The sequence below is a fragment of the Trichosurus vulpecula genome, chromosome 2 (genome assembly GCF_011100635.1).
Source record: "Trichosurus vulpecula isolate mTriVul1 chromosome 2, mTriVul1.pri, whole genome shotgun sequence".
NCBI classification, from domain to species: domain Eukaryota; kingdom Metazoa; phylum Chordata; class Mammalia; order Diprotodontia; family Phalangeridae; genus Trichosurus; species Trichosurus vulpecula.
The window spans coordinates 164,241,634-164,258,562 of record NC_050574.1 but is presented as its reverse complement, the minus strand read 5'-3'; the positions used below and the strand labels follow the sequence as shown (position 1 = coordinate 164,258,562).

The 16,929-nt window shown below is 41.2% G+C and overlaps 1 protein-coding gene across 2 annotated transcripts in view; it reads left to right on the top strand.

Annotated features, from left to right (window-relative positions):
- FEZ1 (fasciculation and elongation protein zeta 1) overlaps window positions 1–16,212 on the top strand; it is an 82,298-nt gene extending 66,086 nt beyond the window's left edge. For both annotated transcript variants that reach the window (XM_036747853.1, XM_036747854.1), the window contains exons 5-10: window positions 2,191–2,359; window positions 5,876–6,147; window positions 7,086–7,166; window positions 9,501–9,576; window positions 15,058–15,123; window positions 15,858–16,212. In XM_036747853.1, coding sequence (XP_036603748.1) covers window positions 2,191–2,359; window positions 5,876–6,147; window positions 7,086–7,166; window positions 9,501–9,576; window positions 15,058–15,123; window positions 15,858–15,874 — 681 coding nt within the window. In that variant the 3' untranslated portion in view covers window positions 15,875–16,212. The remainder of the gene's footprint in view (window positions 1–2,190; window positions 2,360–5,875; window positions 6,148–7,085; window positions 7,167–9,500; window positions 9,577–15,057; window positions 15,124–15,857) is intronic.
- Window positions 16,213–16,929: the final 717 nt, after the last annotated feature.

Below are 16,929 nucleotides of genomic sequence, written 5' to 3'. Positions count from 1 at the left end.
TGGAGTCCCAGGGGGTTTGCTAAATGCCAAAGATATCTGAGTCCATTCTTTCTGGGAGTGCTTGTCAGTAGCTAGGGGTTTCTCAGGGGTTCCTAATTTTCCTTGTATTACACATTGCTCTGGGAATTGGGACTCCTTAGATCACAAAGACATCAGGCATTTGCTCTTCTTGTTCTAGATGAAAACAGAAACACACCCAAGTTCCCGATTAGTCTTTCTTTGGATTAATATTTTCCAATATTTAATTATGCATGTCTTTCATGTGTACAATAGTAGTCATAATGAAAAAGAGATGGACTATGAAGGGAAATTCTCAATATTTAGTTGAAGCAATTATATTTTAGCTGTCATAAATTAATACTAAGGGAGGATAGTGGTTAGCCTCCGGAGTCGTTAGAATATATTGTTTCTCAAAGTGGGGTCTGACATAAATTCTGGTCCAGAGGGTATCTTTTAAGAGAAAGGCACAGGGACTATGGGGGAAAGGTGGGAGTTGTCTTTACCTTTACCTGTGGTAAAAATAAAGACTGAAGGGGAGCAGATAAGGAAAGAAAACAGGGACTTATAGTTATTAGGGGGGAAAGTTAGGTCTTCAGATATCATGATTTGGTTAAGGGGGATGATAGAAGTGGAAAAGGGAGGTGTGACAGTATCAGATGCAAAAACAAGATCTTTATTGGCCAAAGACTAGGGAAACTCATAGGAGAAAAAAATGACAGGAACAATTTAGAGAAAAACATGGCTTTTTCTCCCCGAGAATTTTTTTAAAAGCTGGTTCTTTCCTCCCACCCCACCCCCACTACCTCTACCTTTGAATGTGTCTAGCTTTTTTCTAGGCCAGTCTCCTTTTCTGCATATTCTGATACATTTCAAAAAGATCTCACTGATTTCTTTACATATTCTAGCTATGGCAACCCATTGCTAAATCATCGTGTTCTCTCTAAGGATGATTAGTGAAACTTGTGCCTATGGTTCACTGAACCTTGACTTTTGAAATACGCATCTACCTGATGGTTCTCTGTGGTTGGGTTACAGATAATTGTGCTTGATTTCTCTTCCTGTAGCCTCATTGAAGTTCTAGGTTATAACCGTGAAGAAGAAATACTGCTGTTTTCATAGATCTGAACAGGAATATGAGTTGGTCATCCAATTTAACTCTGAATGTAACACTGTTTACCAAAAACAACCCCATTGTTTTGAGGCCATGGAAGTCCATTTGTTAGCCTAATGAATGGGAATAAATAATCCTTGTTTCTTTTTCTTGACCTAATGAATAAATCACATCTCTGAACCTTACTTCTTGTCTTTAAAGCAGCGGTATGTGTCCAGTTTGTATTTATTTTAGCTCTTCACATCCAAATAGCCAGACAAGGTATTATTCATAGAAACATTTTTTTTGCCCCTCCTGTTTGCCCCCTGGTTGCACAGTTGACCCCATTTGGTTTCTGAAACTTTCCTTTTCTCCTCCGTTCATTAACAGTTAATGTAAAAAGAAGTGGTCCTTCCTTAATCTCTTGGGGCACTCCTCCTTAGCACCTGCTGGGGCAAAAACTTTCTCCTATCAAGTGCTTCATTTGAGGCCAGGAACCTAGGTTTTACTTAAATTCAGAAAGCCGCAATTTAACTTTTCTGGCTGTATCATCTTTACTTTCAATTGCTCAGGAAATGGTTTTGGCCTTGCTTCCCTCCCATGTAGGTAGATCTGGATATATAGCCTTCTTCTTTACTTTAAATGTTTTCCAGCCTCTCAAATGCACCAGGAACATTTCTTTTAAGCATTACAGTAACTAATGGATTGAATCCTACCCTGAAGTTGGGTGCGTAATATATTAAAAATAAAGTGCTCAGTGCTTTGAAGTAAATGGTCTCTTCCAGTCAGACCTGCTTGGTTCCTGAAGTGTAGTTCCAGTAAAGCACTCACCTAAATGGTCTTCTTGGAAGAGATTATTATCCCAAATGGACAAGTGCTTCATGTTTGAGGAGCTGTATATTTAAGTCCCTTTAGACATGGAGCAATTTTTATTATTCTTTCATATGAAGCATCAATAATGCTTTGTGAATTTTCCAGACCATCTAATTAGAAGCTTCTTGGACTCATCAAAGTTCAGATCAGAATGACCCTCTGTACAAAGCTGGATCAGCAACTACGCCAACCTGATAACCCCTGTCTGTGTTCTGACTCCTTCCCAGGTAATTGAAGAGATTGAGGAGATGATGCAGAACTCCCCAGACCCTGAGGATGAAGAGGAGGTTTTGGAGGAGGAGGATGGAGGGGAAACTTCATCCCAGGCAGATTCCATCCTCTTGCAAGAGATGCAAGCATTGACACAGACCTTCAACAACAACTGGTCTCATGAAGGTGAAGGCTGCAAGTGGGTTGGAGCAGGGGCCTGGGGTACAGGAAGCTGGGGCATTGTCACAGAGGAGGGCCTGGAGAAATCTGGAGCGCTAGAAGCCAGGTGTGACAGGAATTTCTTACCTTCCTTCAAGAAATAAACCAAGATTAAAATACTTGAAAAAATAAAAGCAACTAAACAAAATAGAAGGGAGAAAATACTGGAAAAGGAAATTAACCAAAGGGTTATTGGAGTAGCATAGTGTAGCAGAAAGAACACTGGGTTTGGAATCAGAGGGCCTATGTTCAAAATCTGACCTTGCTACCTATTTGACCTTGGGCAAAGGTTTATTTCAAATCTCCCTTTTCTCATCTATAAAATGAGCTCTGAGGTTCCTTCCAGCTTCAAATCCTGTGACTCCATGATAAGAATACAGAAGCAAATTAAGTAGAACAATGTAAGTGATAAATACAACATGAACCTGCTACTGCCTTAAAACAGCTAAGTTTCAGGTAAATGGTATGAATAGTGGAAAGCTGACTGCAGAGACATCATAACTATGTCACTTGGAAAATAAAGTCTGGATGAATCATAAAAAGTATGAAACATGGAAAAATGTAAAATACTGGAAAGGGCATGTTTGGTAATAAATTCAGCATGACAAATTCAGGAAGGTGAATCACAACAAGTGACAACAAGGTAGCTGCTGACACAGTGGATAGAGTACTGGGCTTGGAGTCAGGAAGACCTGAGATCAAATTCAGCCTCCTGTTCTTACTAGCTGGGTGACTGACCCTAGGCAAATCACTTAACCCCTGTTTGTATCAGTTTCCTCCTTCTTAGGTGAGGGGGTTAGATTCTGTGGCCTCTAACATCCTTTCTGACTCTAAATCTATGATCCTTTGTTGTTATTGTTTTTAATTATTTTTATTTATTTTGGTAAATATTTTCCCAATTATATGTGAAAAAATTTAACAGTTATTTTTCAGAATTTTGAGTTCCAAATTCTTTCCTTCCCTTCTGCTCCTCCTCCCTTCTTGCTTTGTTAAGTACAAATGTGGGAATGGGAATAGACACTAATTGGGGAGTAAAAATCAAGTACATGAAAATGATTTAGTGTAGTCAGAGTGAGAAGAAAAAGTGTTCTGGCAGACATTGTTGTGATGGGCAGATTGATCCAACAGTGACACTGACTGGCTGACAAAAGTGACCAGTACAAATGTCATATTTAAAATCAAGTCAGAAGTCAGAGAAAGGAAGGAACATAACCCCCACACATTAAAATCAATGACTTTGAACATCAGGAGCCAGACTTATAACAAACAGAAAGACTATTCAGATGGACAGAACAATTTTGTCTGCAGCAATGCTGCATCAGGAACCAACTCCCCTGGCATGATGCCCAGGCACTCAAATATTATAGCAAAGGTAAAAGCACTAAGCAAAAGGACTGGGAAGCAGCTGAAATACATAATTAAATGGCAAAAATGGAGATGGGATGAGGGCCTAGAATAGCTGGATAAAACAGGGGAAATGAGCTCGATCAGCAAGAGATTCAAAAATAAAAACTGAGGATGAATTTAGAAAGAAGCAAGTTGGGAAATGGGAGTAGGGAAATGACTCAGAAAAGCAGCTTTACAAATGAAAAAGCCTAAATGGAAAGTAGGTTTAGTTTTCTCCAGCCCCCTTTTCTCTAAGAGAGCAGAGTTTGCGCCACCTACTGGCCGGGTTTTTATTGTTCATTCCACTTGGAGTTTTAACTCATAAAAGAGCAAAAATAAACTTTACAGTCTCTCCGCGATGTCTGTGGCTCTACGCTATGAATTTCTCTAAAGGTGAATACTATACAAAATATCTACACACATGTATATGCATCTTTCTGTAATCATCTATATAGATATATACATATGTGTGTATGTATATAAATATATAGAGAGAGACACGCAGAGAGAGACAGAGTCAGAAAGAGAGGAAGAATGAAAGAGAGAGAGAGAAGCTGGACCTGTTATTCCACTGGTCTGGGAAATTCCCAAGTGAAGAAACTTCTTCAACAGGTCAGTACCTTCTCTGCAACTTACAATCTTAGAGAGCTGTGTAGATAATGTATGTATACACATACACACAAATAGACACACCTGTGTTTAAAGGAGGCTTCAGGGTATCATGGAGGTCACCACTCAGGTGGGTTCTGTGTATTATATCTTGGTCAACCCCTGGAAATAAACAGCTCTTCCTCATTCCTTTTTAATATGGAATCTGGATTAAGCCAGATAGATATACCTAATTATTGCTCATTTGGACACCAGTGATTTTGAGGAGGTTATCTCCAAAGATTCTACCTCTCTGTTGTTTCTTGAATCCATTCCCCTCTACTCACACTGACATGGCCTGAGTTCAGGCCTTCACCTGGACTACCATAATAGCCTCCTAATTGGTTTTCCTTCTTTCTAGACTCTCCTGTCCCCAGTTCATCAATTAGCATTTATTAAGCTCCTACTGTATACCAGGCACATACTAGGCATATGGGATACAGAGAAACATGAAACAATCCATCTCCAGTTTAGTCGGCAAAATCATCTTCCTAACACAAAAGTCTGACAATGTCACCATCACCACCACTACTACCACCACTGGCACCAACAACCTTCAGTGGTTTCCTTATATTCTATAAGATAAAAACTTAGTCTGATGTTCTAGGCCCTCTGCAATTTGAGTCTGAACTGTCTTTCCAGACTTATTTTATATTACGGTGTCTACATTCCACTTAAACTGTACCATTGGCTGCTTTGGGCAGCTTCCTGCATTTGCACAGGCTTCTCCTTTTAGAATTCCTTCTCTTCTCACTTCTGCCTCTTAGAACCTTTGTCGCTTAGATGCCATCTCCTTCATGCAGCCTTCCCTGATGTTCACAGTGATTATTTGTCTCCCTTGAGTGACAATGCACTTACTTGTCTGTGTCGATTTTGTGTCTCCGCTCTTCACCCTGCCTCTCCTGCCTCCTAGAACGCAAGCTCCTTGAGGGCAGAGACAATATTGCTTTTATACTCCAGGCACAAAGTCACCAAGCCCAGTGCCTTACACATATTAACCACTTAATAGAGCACTTGAAGGAAGCAGAGTGGAAATGCATGTTCTTGCGGATGGTGATCACTCTGGGAAGCGGGTCTAGGACCAGGTTCTGTTCCTGGATCTGTCACTTAGAGAGTCTCAGAATTTGAAGAAGCCTCGGAGATCATCTCATCCAACATCCTCATTTCATAGATGAGGAAGCTGAGAGGTTCGCTGACTTTCCTGAGGTCACACACACAGCTAAGTAGTAACAGCCCCTTCATTCAAAGTCTAGGGCTCTTTTCACTGCAGCACATTGCCTTCTTCTGGGAATGATGCCATTGTCTTCCATAGAAGGTCCGGTGGGCAGTGTCCTCTAGCATGCTCTCCTGCTGTAGATCTAGCCTCACCCAGTAGATGTGTTTCCCACCTCACCTTGGTTAGGGCTGGTTTGGAAAAGGTGTAGATCTTGTTGGCCTTCTTTCTTACAGGACTGAGACATATGTCAGGGTCGGAGCTGGGTGAGCTGTTGGATCGGGTAGAAGGTGCTATCCGAGATTACTCCGAGGAACTGGTACAACAGCTTGCCAGGCGTGATGAGCTGGAGTTTGAGAAGGAAGTGAAGAATTCCTTTATCACCGTGCTTATTGAGGTCCAGAACAAACAGAAAGAGCAGAGAGAGCTGATGAAGAAGAGACGGAAAGAGAAAGGGTTGAGCCTGCAAAGTAGCCGAATAGAGAAAGGAAACCAGATGCCCCTCAAGGTAGGTGAAAAATCCCTGCAAGGGAGAAAACTACTGGGTGCCAGATCCCTCGCCCCAGCAAATGTAGGGGGTTGAGCAGTTCCATTCATCCATAGAAATCCAGGTCCCAATTCAGCCTTACAGCAAATCTGTTATTGGCAAACATTCATTATGCATTATAGGTAAAAAGGACAAAGTATAGTCCTTGATCTCAGAGGCTTCCAATCCAGTTGAAAAAACAGTATGTATGCATATGAAGATGAATAACAAGGGTAACATGTAATGCTCTTCACAAATGAACCTTGAGAAAAACGAGGGTCTTAAGTCTGGCATTTAGTTTACAATGGAGATATATTCCAGGATCCTGTGTCTCTGGCCCTGGGGCAGCTAATAGTCCTGGCTTGTCCACTCAGGCCTGATCAATGCCCCCTTGAGATCTCAAAGGTGAGAAGTGAGTGGAAGGCTGATCAGGACCTTAGCAGGATTATTTGGGCCAATGCTTCCCTGTCAATACAGGTAGGTATTAAAAGACAAGGCCATCCTACAAATAATGGTGGTTAATAATGTGCTATAATAATGGTTTCTTGAATCCTTTTTCTGTCAAAGGGTCTTGTTTCATCTGACCAAATTTTTTGGAAGTATTTATTTTTTTAATGCCCTTGCCTATTCTGAGAGATCTAAAGGAAGCAAGGTCAGAGATTCAGAGTATCCATGTACCCACTGAGATTGGGGGATCTGGCTCTCTGAGGGTGTAATGATTATTCCGGCACATAGGGCCATTCAGGCTTGGTTTGTAGCTTTAGACTGACCCAATGTCCTAAGGTACTTACCCACAGAACAACATGTAGATTGTATATAGTTCTTAGGATTCAGGAAGGACCCAGAAACCTTGAGGGTAGAAAACTGCAAAGCTCAGAAAAGGCTTTGCCTATCTAGAGTCCTGTTCTTGTCTTTTCCAGCGCTTCAGCATGGAGGGTATCTCCAACATCCTGCAGACTGGTATTCGGCAGACCTTTGGCAACTCAGGAACTGATAAACAGGTATGAGCATCATCTCTAGCACCCAGAGTCCTTTCTGGCTCCTGCAATCCAACCTCCCTGAACAAAGGGTGAGAGTGATAGATGATTCAGAAAAGTCTCTACAACATTCCTCTTTCCTTTAAGAAAGAGAATATTCCTTACCAAAAACCTGATGAAAGTCACAAAGCATAGGTGCCACATAAACTGGCTACCAAGGCAGCTTGAGAGAACTACAAGGTGAGTGATGCACCACAGACTAGGCCCAAAGAATCCCCCTTGTCTGAGATTTAGATTCCATATAAGACCTATTCTCTATTACATGAGGTCCCGTGTAGCTCTCCCATGGATCCTACTGGGCCTTCAATCCACACTAGATGTATTTAAAATTCCAAAATCATATTTTTTTAACTCCATTTGGCCATTTTCCCACTGGGGGAGCAACCTTGATATCTTTCTGGTTACTAAGGCAGTATATAAAGGATTAAAAAAATTGAATAAGTTCTTATTTTTCTTATTTTTTAAAAATTAGAATAAGTTCTTATTTGTCTAGGGAATAGACTAGATGGCCTCTCAAGTTCTCTACCAGTCATAGCTGTTAATTTACTGGGGGTCCTTGGGATGCTGGTTCGGTTGCAGAGGCACCAATAAAAACCAGCAGAGGGAGCATATCCAACACTCAGGACTACCGGCATTATTGTGCATCGCTTTCCTGTCATTTTTGACAAAGGAATCATAGATTGTTGAACTTGAGAGATGGAAGAACCTTAGAAAGGATCTGTCCTAATCTTCCCTTTACAGGTGAAGACCCCAAGGTTCACAGAGGCTTCCTCAGTGGCATGCTCAAGGTTACACAGCTAGTCAGCAGCAGGGAAAACAAGAGCTGTCTGTCATATTGTCTGTCATACTCTACTTTGAAACATAAGGAACTGCCCCTAATAAAGCATTAGTATTTTCTGAATGGCTAAAGCAGGGGTGGGAAACCTGCAGCCTTGAGGACACGTGACCATCTAGGTACTCAAGTGCAGCCCTTTGACTGAATACTAACCTCACAAGTTTAGATTCAGTCAGAGGGCCACGCTTGAGAACCTAAAGAGCCACATGTGGCCTCGAGGCTGCAGGTTCCCCATCCCTGGAATAAAGGAGAATTATTTTGTTTTCCAATTTAATTAAAATCATTTGCTGCCTAGAGTGTCCATAGCACACAGTAGGCACTGTGGATTCTGAGGACCTAGGTTTTAGTTGCCACAATAACATTTTAAAAGTTTTATAACTGTGAATCTAAGACTTCATCTCTCCAATTCTGTTTCCTCATCTGTAAAGAGGGGATCAGAATGGTTACACTGCCTCCGTGGGGCGGGGCAGGGGGGAGATAACTATGCTTTACAGAATTTAAAGCCTTATAGAAATGTGAGTTATTCTTAATAAAACAGAGTCTGCATCTGTCTTTCATACTTCTAGGACAGACTTCTACCTCTCTGCCTATTGAAATCCCCTGAAGCACATTTAGATGCTACTTCTGTCTCTACCATGAGGCCCCTCAAGTTGGAAAGATTAGGGATGGTTGCTTCATGTGGAGCCAAAAAGACCTTGGTTCATATGTCACCAACACTGATTAGCTGAGCAGTCTCTTAAGCTCTCAGAGCCTCAGTTTTTTTGTCTGTAAAATGAAGGGGTGGCATTAAGAACCCTTTCATCTCTAAACCAATTATCCTGTGATCCCCAACTCTCATACCTCTTTTGTGTACATTTTCTTTGGTGTTATATACCTTAAATCATATGCTACATTTCCCACTAAATTTTAATCTCCCTAAGGGCAAGCACTGTGTCATTTTCATCTGGGATCCCCACTAACCAGGAAGGTGCTGTGAACATAGTATAAATGTGTGTTGAATTTAAAGGAAGTAGAGAAGATAGCTGTATGAGTTGGCCATCCATCCTTAAATGTGGGCCCCTGAAGATGGGAATGAAATTGTCAGGGATTCTCTTGAAACAGGGATCTGTCATGTTATTATTGCTGTGTTTGGGTTCAGATCGTGGCTGTGTTTGAATCTGTACCCATGTGATGTTGGGCAAGTCACTAAACCTCTCTGGGCTTCCATTTCTTTATAAAATGAGGAAGCTGGATTAAAAGAAGTTTCAGGTCCCTTCCCTCAAAACTCTAAATCTTTGATTCTTTGACCCAGTTGTGAGAATGCCATATTCCCAAAGTACTAGTCTTATCTAGGAAAAAATAGCATCCTGTTCCTGGAAACAAAGAGTCCTAAGACTGTCCAAGAAGACTACAAAAGTTCCCTTCTCAGTTCTCATTCCTTCTGCCTGATTCTCCTCTTAAATGCCCTTGTATTTCCTTTGCAGTATCTGAACACAGTCATCCCCTATGAAAAGAAGGCCTCACCTCCATCAGTGGAAGATCTGCAGATGCTGACAAACAGTAAGTTCTTTTGTCCCTTCTCTGTGACCCCCTACTTTTAAATGCTTCCTCCAGGGCCCCAAGTGAAATCCCTTGGAATCAGGCTTCTGCCGCTCAGAATGTACTCCTCATAAGCTTCATCAGCCTGCTGCTTGAACGTGTAAAATTAGGATAATCAGAAGAGCCCAAGGCTGCTTTCATCTATTGCCCATAGGGGGAAAAAAGTCTTGCTTGGGAAGTCTTTCTCTAGTAGTCCCTTTATTCAGACCAGAGCAATCCATAGCTGAATTGTGTCTCTCAGCACCTGGAAATTCTCTCCCTTGCCAAGTGTTCTTTCGTTGTGTGTAAGTGTATTTAGCTGATCCATTACCAGCTTTCCCATTTCGCCTTTGTAACCTCTTTCCCCCAAAAGGGCAGGGAGCTCAGTGTGAAGAGCTCTTGTTCTGATGGAGGAGCTGGCTGTCTGGGGAGGGGCAGGGGAAGAATAGAAAGGAAAGACTCATTCTTAAGGAAGACAAGGAAAGAAAGTGCCTTTCTTTTCCTTTTTAGCAAATGGCTGTGTCCTCTTTGGGTCTACTTTCAAACATTCACAAACATTCTGAGCTGCAGGAGGAAACAGTATGTCATAAATAGTCTTTTGTAGGCAAAATAGATTTATACACATCAAACATTACAACCCCTCAAAGGGCTTGGTTGGGGGTTGGGGAAGGCATGGTGTTAGCCACTAATGCCAGCTCCACTCTTTTAAGAATAGAAATACCCAAGGCTGAGATGCTGTGACAGGCTGGGTGGATTCTGGAGAGCCTTCATCTCCCTGGCAACCGTGCACTGCAGAGAATGACACAGACCAGGCTGCCTCCCCCATTGAGGCAGTGAGCAAAGTGGGAGGGGAGTGAGCTTTGTGATGGTTTGATACCCCAGGGCTTTCTCAGAAGGAGAGGAAGAAAAGAGGAGCTATCTCTTCGGCAGAGGAAGATGCCTGCTGGGACCTAGTGCTAAAGGTGACCAAACGTTTCCGATTATATCAGTTTGGAGACCTAAAGCAGGAGGCTCCAGTGTGAGGGAAGCTCCGATATGGAAGAAAAATAGACACATCTTCAAGTGGAGAGAAATCAACAGACATCTCGTCCTTGAGAATCTGCAATTTTCATTTCAAAGCACATTGCTGTTTTCTTCTATAGTTTTTAAAGCTCTTTCTTCTGCGTATGCATTCGTAGGAAATATTTTAAGAGGCAGAAGTACAAACTTATGTATGGATGTGTATATGCATTTGTGTTTTTAGAAATTATCCTGAATTGGAAAATCTAGTCCACCTCCTTATTTAATAGGTCCAATATCATATAGATCGTTGCACTAGAACCCAGGTCAATTCTCAATTCATTCCAAGAAGCATTCAGTAAAAAACCTACTGTGTGCTAGTTACTGGGAACACAGAGACAAAACTAAAATGGCCCATGCCCAAAAAATCTTACATTCAATTACAGAGGATTCCCAATTTAATGTTCTTTCCACTACACCCAGGGGTGTGCTGGTAAATGTTCAACAACAGGCATTTTTAGGTTTAATCTGCACTATTTCACTTTTCTCTAGCACTTTCTCAAGTCTAGACAATGAACAAAACAATAACTCAAACCCTGATTTGTGGGGCTTGCCAATTTCTGAGGTGTAAACACACTGAAAATTTAATCATCCCCTTTTCCTCTCCACCCAATCTAACTAGTCTGGATCCAGCATAGTCCTGACTACAGCTATCAACAGGAGCTTAATATTTATAGTTCAACCTTCATCATTATTTAAAAAAAAAGAAATCAATTCATTATAGATAGCAATAAATAATAATTAATTAGGAATACAACATGAAATTATTACCTTTTATGAAGTTTTGTAGGTTTATTTGTATTTCTAGCAAGTTCCCATGTGTTTAAATCTCCTATGGATTATAGGATCATAGACTTGGAGTTAGAAGGAACGTTAAGGATCATGTAACATAGTGGTGGCAAATTCAAACAGGAATAGATCCCTGCAGATTCTTGGATTCACAGATTAACATTATCTGTGTTGTATTGTGGGGCAGCTAGGTAGTGAAATGGATAGAGCTCTGGGCTTAGAATCAGGAAGTTCAGATCTGGCCTTAGACACTTACTAGCTGTGTGACCCTGGGCAAGTCACTTAACCCTGTTTGCCTCAGTTTCCTCATCTGTAAAATGAGCTGGAGAAGGAAATGGCAAATCATTCTAGTATCTTGGCCAAGGAAACCCCAAAATGGAGTCATGAAGAGCCAGGCAGGATTGAAATGACTCAATAACAACAAATGTTGTATTTTTTTCTTTATTTTGCTATAACCATTTCCCAACTACATTTTAATCTGGGGAATTTTGTGGGCTGCACAGAGTTCGACACCTCTGATCTAGGCCAGTCTCTCCTTCCCCCTTTTACAGAAGCACAGAGCATGAAATGACACTGATTTGATGATGATGACAATGATAACTAACACTTATATTTGAACCAGTTGTGTGAGACCCTCTCCCTTGAGCAGCTTCCCTTGTGAATAACATCTCCTCTCTGCCACCCTTGAATCAAGGAGTCAGAGGCCAAAGATGTACACAGCTGCTGCGATGGTACAACTCATCTCAATTTAGAATTTTAAGATGGTCAGCTCTGACAATCACTGTTGGCTAAATGACATCTCTATTTTCACTTCCAGTGGAGATCTACTTTGTTTCTGTCATGCATTCTGCACATGCTGTCTTGACAGGCATTCCCAGTTGAATAGAATACCTGACAGCAGAGAGCAAAAATGGTCTAATAATAATAATAAAAATCCAGAGTTCAACCTACCAGCCGCAAGCTCCTTACTAGAAGTGGACTTAGCTCATGAGCTCTGGGCTTATCCCCAAACTTCTGTTGGCTCAAACGCCCACTTCCGCCCCACTGTAGCCATTCCTGCCTCGGTCTCACTTGGAGGTTCTCCCCTCTTGACCTAAGTTTCATTTTCCTACCTTGAGACTAGGCAAAAAAGAGGAGGCTACAGATTGCAGAAATGCAGTAATTGGGGAATAGAGGCAGAGAGTCCACCACTTTTATTGTTTCCACCCACTGTCTGTCCCCCTTTTGGATACAGCCACCTTCACGAAACATTTTCTGCAGTGACCTTCTTTGTTATGAAAACCTTTGGCAAGATATTTTGTTTAATAGGATGTCTTTCTCAATCACACATGCCCCCAACTGCTAATGCACTCCCTCCCAGACCACTTTGTATTTAACTACTTTATATTTATTTGTATTTGTTCTCTTTTTTTAATCTTTTTTTTTTGAAGGGGGGAAGGAAGGGCAGTTGGGGTTAAGTGACTTGCCCAAGGTCACACAGCTAGCAAGTGTGTCGTGTCTGAGGCCGGATTTGAACTCAGGTCTTCCTGACTTCGGGGCTGGTGGTGCTCTATGCACTGGGCCACCTAGCTGCCCCTGTATTTGTTCTCTTAATATTTATCCTGTATATACTTAGACATGTATTTGTCTCCATCATTAGAATGTAACCTTCTTAAGAATTAGGATTGTTTCATCCTTTGCATTTGTAACCCCACTGCCTGCATAGTGCCTGGCCAAACTAGTAGGTGCTTAATAAATGCTTGCTAATTGATTAAAGTCTACAGAAATAAAAGTTACCAAAACCCTTAGGCTAAAAATTGCTTAGGTTATAACATCTCACCCTTGTGAGTAGTTCTCTCTCCTTAAGAAGACTGTAAACTTGTTCAGAGGGAACTGTGTTTTAGACTTCTCTCGTTATCCTCATAAATCTACCCATGTGCTGGCAAATTGTAAATGCTTAATAATTTAAACATGTTTTTTATTTGATGTCTTTTTTATATCATTGTAATTTTTCCCAGGGTTTCCCCCCTCCCCATCACTGCCCTGAAATCCAGAGATCTACCTCATATAACAAACAGCATTTCTAAAGATTAAAAGAGTTAAAAAGAGGGGGAAAATCAGCATTACTGATCAATAGATGAAAAAAGTTTGAAAATATATGCAATATATTTTGCTAATACTTGTGGACCTCCCAGCTCTGCAAAAGGGAGGGATGGGGGGGAGTGTCATCTTACAGTGCTACTTTTGAGCTATGATGCTTAATACCTTTGTTCAGTTCAATCTCCCTGCTCTTAATGAATATGAGAAAATAATTTTAAAAATAACTTCAAGTAATTGGTCTAATCTTTGAGGATGCCTGCTAATCAGGTATCCAGTGATTTAGAGTTTTATTCTTGTTCAGAGCTTGGGTAACAATCTACAAACTTGGCTTGAGTACCTAATTTTTTTTTTTTTGCTTGTTAGCATGGGGAAAAGGATATATTAGAATTATCAGTTTATTCTCTTTGATTTGAGGTTAATGTATAAGTGTATTTTTTTGCATAGCTTTAATCAACGTATACATGCTATTTCATAATTCTGTTTTTTTCACTTACTTATTTGACATGCACATCTCCAAGTATTAATATAGTTTACATACTTGCCATTTAGTGGTAATATAGTATTTGTATTAATATGTTACAGGGGCAAGTAGGGGGTACAGTGGATAGAGTGCTGAGCCTAGAGTCAGGAAGACGAGTTCAAATTTGGCCTCAGATACTAGTTGTGTACCTTGAGGGAGTCACTTGACCTATTTCCCTCAGTTTCCTCACCTGTAAAATGGGTGGAATAGCATCACCTACCTTGCAGGGTTGTTGTGAGGATCAAATGAGATAATATTTATAAAGCACTTAGCACAGTGCCTACTATAGGTGATATATATGTGTATATATATGTATATATATACATGCATGTGTGCATGTGTGCGTGTGTGTGTGTGTGTGTGTGTGTGTCCTTCCTCCTTCCATAGTTTGAGTAGCCATTCCCTTGTTGCTGGCCACTTAGATTATTTTCAGTTTTCCTATGATATAAACATCATTGCTTTGGATATCACTTTGTATGGATTTTTTTTTCTCTTTTGGATTATTTCTTGTGGTGTATTCCCCAAAAGTGGAGTTACTGGATCAAAGGGTGTGAACCCTTATAAACTCCCAGTTCCTATTGCCAGATCGCTCTCTGGAAAGCCCAAACAGTGCTGCCAGGCGTGTGTAGGTGGATGTTTCCCTGTATCACCAACTTTGGGTTTCAATTTGCTTATTTATTTGTACTGGAGTCCCAAGCAGAGGATGGCACCCTAAGGGTCTTTGAATTTGCATTTCTGAAACTGTACATTTTTGCATTTTAGAGTTCAGCGTTAGCTACTTGTTCCTCTGTAAGCTTTTCCATCTCCTCTAACAACTTAGGATAGCTGATTTGTGACAAAGGGAACATCTTTGAGCTTTGGTGGTTAGATATTTAAGCACTGCTTGGGTTCTCATAATTACTGGCCTGGCAGTCATGCGGCGGTTGGGCAGTTTGTCGGTTGGATAATTGGCCTTAGCAAGTGAACTGCGTGCCATAAGTCAATGTCCTGCTCCATTTCTATCTCCTCTCTCCTAGTTCTCTTTGCCATGAAGGAAGATAATGAGAAGGTGCCTACATTGCTGACGGACTACATTTTAAAAGGTAAGAATAATTTTCCCATGCCACCCTGAGCAGAAGAGTCCCTCAGGGGACCCCTTATGGTTTCCTGTTCCTGGTCTTTGAAGCTAATCTGAGGTTTCTCTAGAACTCAGCAAGGTGAATCTGTGCCGGAAGAAAAGTCCTGAATAAACAGGTTTTACAGAGACAAAGCAGGTTACTCTAGATATTCAGGCTTCTGGGGAACTGAGAAATAGATCCCAGCCCCTCACAGGAGTGAGGCCAAATGTAGAGTAAATAAAATAAGAAACAGCTTGGGGAAATTGGCCAGAAGAGGACAGACAGACTGCAAGACTGAGGGCATTCTAACTTGGAAAAAAAAGCTAAGGCCGACTTTCATAATCATTTTCAAGTATATAGGAAAAACAAACCTGTAGTAAGGCATAGGAACATTGTTTCCATGGTGAGACTAGGTTGAAATTATAATGGAAAAAATTTAATTTAGATTTAGGGAAACATTTCTGCTACAAGGGTTGTAAGACAATGAAACAACTTTTCTGAGGTGACTATGGCATCTCTTTATGGGTTTTATGGGCGTGGTATCTTGCAGAGCTGGCTAATGCTAATCCAGAGGTTAGGTAGGAGTAGTTAGTTAATAGTCTAGGGGACCTCTTAAGGTTCTTTTTGATCTTTGATTCACAGAAATGGTAAATAAATTTATCATTAGCTCTTTAGAACTCCTGTACCCAACCTCATCTATCTCCTCTTCTCTTTTCTAGTGCTCTGTCCTACTTAACCTTGCCCTTTGGAGCACTCCAGCTGCAGGAGGTAGCTGGGCAAGAGTCATTCCATCGCAGGGACTGCATGACACCATGTAACCTCCGACGTGTATTTCAATGTGTATAGCATAACCTGGATTAAACATGAGCAAATGCGGGATCCTTTGCTGTTGGCTTCTAGTCCTAGTAATCATTGGATGCATGAATGAGGGGCAGGGCTAGTGACGTCTATTCCTCTCTGCCTGGGTCGGAGGAAGACAGATGCTTTTACCACTGACTATGTATTCTGGCTCCAGCCCTCAAAACACAGCTTACACTACGAGACTAATTTTGAAATAAACACTCATTTAATTAACCCTTGTCTGATTTATTGAGGTGTTGTTCAGATTTCCATCTTTCTTTCCTCTCCTCTCGATCCTAGGACCTCCATTTTAGGAAGGTCACACAATTGGCTCCTCATACTGGACAGTAGATACTAACACTATTTAGGAATCAGGAAAATATAATGTGGTGCTAAGTATTCAGTGGGGAGATATGTGGGAGGCATTGAGGATCTCTGTGAAATATATGTTGGGATGGAAGCAAGAGAAGTGAACACCATTTTAGGTGAGCCACAGAGTCACAAAAGCAGTGACATGTAATAACATTTTGGTCCTCGGTGACTTTGTGGAGAGCAGCACACCATATTTTTCAGTACCTCATTTAGAAGGCAGGGAAAAGGAGAGGGCTCTCATTTGACTACCCTTCCCTAAGGCTTTACCAAAAAATGCTGGTGGCATATGAAACATGGCAGCACTTCCTACTTGGCTCCTTAGTTTGCCACAGGTAGTAGACAGTTTTCTACTTGTAGTGAAGGTCAAATACCCCAGCTATCCCTAGAGTACATTCCCTTCTCAGCCAAGACTATGGGCAATCAACTCTGCTTTTCCTTCTTCACTACATCTCCCTATAGTGCAGACCCCACCACTTCCTAGCTGCCCTGGGTCACCTCTAGAGGAGTAGTTTCCTCAGCATTGTTTCCTTCCTATATGCTGCCTGCCTCCCCATCTTGCAGTTCTAAAACTTCAGAAGT